This window comes from Myodes glareolus, chromosome 23 (genome assembly GCF_982192425.1).
Source record: "Myodes glareolus chromosome 23, mMyoGla1.1, whole genome shotgun sequence".
In the NCBI taxonomy this organism is placed as follows: domain Eukaryota; kingdom Metazoa; phylum Chordata; class Mammalia; order Rodentia; family Cricetidae; genus Myodes; species Myodes glareolus.
The window spans coordinates 49,294,953-49,300,829 of NC_142048.1; the positions used below are offsets into that span (position 1 = coordinate 49,294,953).

Sequence of the window (5,877 nt, forward strand, 5' to 3'; positions counted from 1 at the left end):
TTTTCTTAGCAGGTGTACTTAATTTAGTGTGGTGTTTATGAGCACAGTTCACCGTGGACTTAGCAGAGATAAGGATGAGATGGGGTGAGAGAAAAGGTTGATGGGGATTTTTATTTCTGCTCTGTACTGCAGCCCTGTCCTCCTCTTAATGTCTCCTGTTTACTCTACAAGTCACTTGGCTCTCCTAGGGGCTGCCCCAGACGCTGGTTCAGTGTTCTCTAGGAACTAGGGCCTGCCAGGCGTGATGGCTCACAGCAATAATCCCAGCACTTGGGAGGCAGAGATGGGCAGTTCTCTGAGTTCAAAACCAGTCTACTCTACAGAGTGAGTTCCAGAACACCAGCCCACTAGAACTGCATAATGAGACCCTGTCTAAGGATAGAAAAGAAAAAAAAAGACAAGGCGACTTAATCCATGTAACTTTTTTCTTTGACCTGTTTTCTGTTTGCAGTATATACTAATAGCTAGAACAGGTGTATGCTTTATCTCAGAAGTAGCAGTCCCTCACCTGAAATGACACGTGACTTGTGGGATGGGCACATTCATATTTGTCTGCTAAGCAGTTCACTGTATATCAGAGATCACATTGTACACCCACATACGATTTCAATTTGTAGAAAAAAATTTATTTGGACAGATTGAATTGGTTGTATCAGAATTGTTTTATTGTAGAATCATGTCAATATTCTAGACAGGAGACAAAAAGCATCTCATAGTACTCTGGTTACTGTGTATTTCAGTTGTTAGGTTTGGTTCTATATTTATGCTGGTATAGTGGTACTTGTCGGTTATCCCAACCTGGAGCTTGAGGTACAAGGACAGTGACTTTGAGGACAGCCTGTGTTACTTAGCTTACTTTGAGACCCTGTCTGAGAACTCCTCCCTCTACCTGAAGAAGTACCCAAAAGGCAGAAGCAGGAGGATCTCTATGAGTTCAAGACAGTCAGGTTGACAGCAAGTTCCAGCCCACCTGGGGCTACACAATGAAGCCCCATCTCAAAAAAAAAACAAAGTAAAAAATAACAACAATAAAATTAGTGCCTGGCTGTGAGTCCCGTGTTTACAACCATGTTACAATCATACTCTCTGGCATACTCTTAGCCGTGTCTGTTGCCGGTTTCCAGTCACCTGACTTCGACACACTAGTCCAGGACCACAGTCGCAGCGCTGGAAAATTTCTGGGGCTTGGGCAGTGTCCTTATGCCCTCTCCTGGAGCAGACTTGTCCCTCTAGTAAAACTGGCTTGCAAATTTTTGTCCAAAAATGGCGAGCACAGCAAAGTCCAGGGTCACAGTCGGAAGTTCTCAGACAGCTTTCTCCCTCCTGTCCTGTAACAAGTTAGACACGGGCTTTAGTGGCAGGTGGGCAGCATTGCCTGTGGCAGCAGAAGGGTTAAGGGGATGTGTGTTCTAATGCCATGAGTTTAGGGATCTAGGAATGAAGGCTACAACCTAAAAACAGTCAACAGGACCCATGGGTCTCACACAATGAGGGAAAATTCTAGCCCTTCCTAGTAGGGTTTATTGTTTGTCTTATTTAAGTCAAGACATCAAGAAAAGAAGGAGCGGACAGTGGTGGTGCACACCTTTAATCCCAGCACTTGGGAGGCAGAGACAGGTGGATCTCTGTGAGTGGGAGGCCAACCTGGACTACAGAGTGAGTTCCAGGACAGAGAGAGATACACAGAGAAACCCTGTCTCAAAAAAAAAAAAAAGAAAGAAAGAAAGAAAGAAAGAAAGAAAGAAAGAAAGAAAGAAAGAAAGAGAAAAGGAGAGAGAGAGAAGGAAAGAAGGGATTTCCAGGCCTGAGAAATAAGTAGTATTCCACAAAGTTTTGCTAATGTAATTTTGGGACAGCTAACCCAATGATGTTGGCAGGGAAAGCCATTTTACCACTTCACTTTCAAATATTCTGTTATCTCTAAGACTGTCATTTGGTACTCGAATTTTGTTTAAAAAAATATTCTTTTAATCACCAAGTGTGGTAGCAAACCCCTTTAATCCCAACAGAGGCTGTTGGTGCTCTGAGTACATAGGGAATTCCAAGACAGCTAGGGCTACACAGACCCTGACTTCAAACAACAAAAGTCTATTTTGTATTTTGTACAAGGTTGGAGTGAATGCATTTACTTTGATCTGTGTATGCTGAGGCTAGAGAAAGGGAAAACGGCATCGTGAAAGGGGTGTGTGTGCACGGATGCGTGTGTGTAATTGAACTCCGGAAGGTTTTTTCCTGAGCACTTATTACAAGGGTCTTATCCTGCCCTGGCCAGCGGAGTCTCTTCAGTTGTTCCAAGAGTTCACAGACATGAGGTGGAGAAGGAAGTTAGTGTCAGCCTCGAGGCTGGGAGCAAGAAAACTGTTTTTCAAATAAAATGTGTTCAGAATGATGTCCTTACCCTTACTGCTCTGTGATTTCTTAACACTGGGCTTCCCCTGTGGTCTGTTTTCCTCTGTGGGCCATTTGGCGGTTCCTTCTGCATAGGTGCCGTCTTGGTCATCAGTGTTTCTGCCCATTACTGGCCTTGTGTCTTCCACAGCAGTGCAAACATCTGAGGGACAGCCAGCTTTAGTTAGTGTTACTAAGGGACAAGTACAGGTGTGCAGTTACTGTATTGCTAAATGATTTGGTAGCTCTTCTACCTTCTATTTTATATTTCTGACGCATACAGTGTATGTTTCACACATGTGCGCATGCGCACACACACACACATATATGTATGCATAGCTATATGCTCACATAGATCTAATAAAGTATCGATTAATAAAAATCCAAGTGTAAATGGGAAGATCCAAACCAGCCTATGTTGACTCTCTTTCCTTCAGAGTCATTTTACCCATGTCACTGGTCAAAGGTGTCCACAGGTAATAATTTGTTTCCTCAACACAGACAGCTGCACAGATCTCCTCATCCAGACCCAAGAACACCCTGGGGCCTGCCTGCTGTGAACTGTCTTAGCCTGTGTGACTCCCACAGTGCCTTCGGAGGGGGGCAGCCCCCACAGCTTGGAGCCCCAGGGTCACTCACCGTTCACACAGACCGTTCCCGGGCAGCACATGGCGCTCCTCTGGCACCTCCTCCGTGCTCTGCGGCACGGGGCACAGAGCGACCTGTCGTCGTGCGGCATGAAGCAGAATTTTCCCAAGCTGCAGTCCTTGTCTGATGCACACTGAGAGCCCTGCAAAGACAAGCTTGTCACAGGCTGGGAAATCCAATGAGACCTAAGAGATCTTCAGCCAACAAATGTGTCGGGGTGGAGTGGTGGTGGTGGTGGTGGGGATGCTGTTGAGATATTGTGGCGAGCGAGCTTTGGGCACCATCTTAATTTTTCAGCATGATTCGTTTTCTCCCAAAAAAGAATACATCAAACTCCCTGTGAGAAGACCTTGGTTGCTTGTGTTGGAAAACTTGTCTTTAATCAATTATGGACCAGCCAACCTCCAACCCGTTTTACTTCAAAACTCAGAATTTAATGTTTTTATACTCGCTGTTGAAAATCAGTTTTTCTTGTGTGTCTTGGAGATGACAGATATAATTGTAAGTCTGCTGCGTCAGCTCCTCCCGAACTATCCTTCATTCTGTATGCAGTGTGCACACTCCATAGAATAGAGTGTGATGTATAGTACACACGAATGATAATGGCCCCTCAAACAATTCTGTAAAGTAGATTAATGCAATAATGTGTCGTGTCTTAATACGTTTAAGCCCTAACTCCTACACATATGCTGTGTAGCCTCGGCCCGAATTCCTGCCGTCTTCATTGCTAAATAGAAAGCTGTGCCTGTCTCAAGATGTGAGGAAGGCACAACTGTTTTGGGAAAGAATGGAATTCCAAAACTGTTTAGACATTAGTTTTAAAAATTTAGATTTGATATTAGTTTTTAAACTGTTTTGTGTCCATTTGTAAAACAATGTATCTACATATTTTAATCTCATTACAAATAAAGTTCTATTGATAAAGTCTACATCACTAATCTGTACTAATGATAAAACCAGGGCACTATTGTAAAGTGTCCAGTTTTGGTATTAAAACATTAAAATCCTACTGACATCAGAAAAAAAAAATGTGAGGAAGGCAAGTGACCGTAAAGGCCTAGCCCGTGGTACGACTATCATTAGACACTGACTGGTAGGCAAAGTCAGAGCCCTGGCCTGAAAGCCGCTTTATGGCCTTTTGTTTCTCCTGGCTTTTTGAAAGGTTTCTCTGCAGTCCAGGCTGGCCTCTGACTCGCCGTCAGCTCCTTATTCCCTGCCTCCTGAGTGATGGGATTACCGGTTTCTCTTGTCATAGTCAAAGGCAGGAGAACTGGGTTTCATGTGCAAACTCAGTTAACTTAGAGGTGGGGGAGTCCTGCCTGACACACGTCATCGTTACTGCGGGTCTCAGTGCTGCCTTGCTCTAGCTGAACTTACCTTCCCCGTGCCTTGCACGTCAGTAGAGCTTTTGATGTTGTTGAAATCCAGAACCAGCGCTCCCAGGGGTGAACAGAACCAGCTGAGTCCAAGCAAGGCCACCAGTACCATCCTTCAGTCATGCAGGTCTCTCGGAAGTTCCCAGTACCCCTTGCGTCTTCTGATGCTGGGCTGCTGCAAACCCGGAGCTGAGTGGTCCTGCCGGGCAAACTGCAAGACACCGGGTGCAATTGGCAAGTCGCCTCGCCGGAGCGGCTTTTTCTGAAAGAGAAGCGATTCTGTCCAAGGACTGTGTGTTAAATGAGACAGACCGGGTCTGACCAGCACGCTTTTCCGAAACTATTTATAGCCAGATGCGGCCCCTCTGCTCCGTTTCAGCCCACTCGTTTCCTTCCTCTTTACCCCACACAGGCTACAACAGATCCCTTCAAATCTTTGATCAATAGTTCAAAACAAGGACTCGGTGGAAGGAGACCAGAGGCAGGGCCACAGTGGCTGCTCCTCCAGGCAGGAATCCCTCTTAATTATCGCGTGCATATCAAAGTCAGTTCAAAGGGCTCCCGGGAGAGAAGGATGTTGGTATCAAAGGCAGTCCTTGATAATCACCTGCATTTCCGACCCCCAAACCTTTGGGGGGAGGGGCAGACTAAGATGTGTTTTCACAGCTAGTTATACTCAAAGAAAAAAAAAGAATGACTCACATTAGCCCATATGCTGTAGATGCTTAAAAGGAATAAAATAAAACTAATGAATCACTGAATCTACCCTGATGTCTAAAATAGAGAAGGGTGCCTTTTCCTTAGTCCTGACATCTGTCAGGACATTGAGGACATCCTCAAATGTCCCAACAGCTTCCGAATTGTGACTGTGGCACCCATCACCTGCCCTGTTAAGACAGGCGTCACTTGGGAAATCACATGTCTGACAAAGAAAACTGAGCTGTTCGAAGTCACAGTTATTTTCCTAGGAAATTAATGGGGTACATAAATATCTGATTTTATTTTCAAATGTCTTAACTCCTTTTTAAACGGATACAGAAAAGCGTAAATTGGTACCTTTACTTCCAGCACTTGGGAAGTGGAGGCAAAAGGATCCAGATTCAAGTCAGTCTTGGCTACATAGCAAGTTGTACTCTTTAACAAAAAATAATGATGATTTTTTTTAAAAAATTTATTTTTAATTATGCACATGTGGGCGGGAAGGGGTTGTGCATGTGGTGCAGTGCCTAGGAGAGGCCAGAAGAGGGCGTGAGAGGCCCTGGAGGTGAACAGGAGATAAGGCGGCCTAATGTGGGCGCTTTTCATTACCCAGCCATCTCTCCAAACCCTAAAATGAGTTATTTTTTGTTTTGTTTTCTTTTAGTTTTTTGAGACATGGTTTCTCTGGCAGCCTTGTAGATCCTGCTCTGTAGACCAGGCTAGTTTTGAACTCACAGAGATCCTCCTGCCTCCACCTCCTCGAGTC

The 5,877-nt window shown here is 44.8% G+C and overlaps 1 protein-coding gene across 1 annotated transcript; it reads right to left on the reverse strand.

Annotated features, from left to right (window-relative positions):
• Window positions 1-643: 643 nt before the first annotated feature.
• Dkk4 (dickkopf Wnt signaling pathway inhibitor 4) lies at window positions 644-4,904 on the reverse strand. Its single transcript, XM_048456149.3, has 4 exons — window positions 4,414-4,904; window positions 3,028-3,178; window positions 2,399-2,551; window positions 644-1,328 (listed from the first exon to the last, which is right to left on the reverse strand). The coding sequence occupies exons 1-4, from the start codon at window positions 4,522-4,524 to the stop codon at window positions 1,078-1,080; spliced, it is 666 nt and encodes a 221-aa protein (XP_048312106.3). The 5' UTR covers window positions 4,525-4,904; the 3' UTR covers window positions 644-1,077.
• Between the last annotated feature and the right edge of the window lie 973 nt (window positions 4,905-5,877).

What these genes read in the sequence shown, in the direction of transcription:
- Dkk4 (XM_048456149.3), bottom strand. Translation starts at nt 4,524, where the DNA reads ATGGTACTGGTGGCCTTGCTTGGACTCAGCTGGTTCTGTTCACCCCTG. An exon ending in ACGTGCAAGGCACGGGGAAG is followed by an intron (nt 3,179 to 4,413) that starts GTAAGTTCAGCT and finishes TTGTCTTTGCAG; the next exon opens with GGCTCTCAGTGTGCATCAGA. An exon ending in GGGAACGGTCTGTGTGAACG is followed by an intron (nt 2,552 to 3,027) that starts GTGAGTGACCCT and finishes GCTGTCCCTCAG; the next exon opens with ATGTTTGCACTGCTGTGGAA.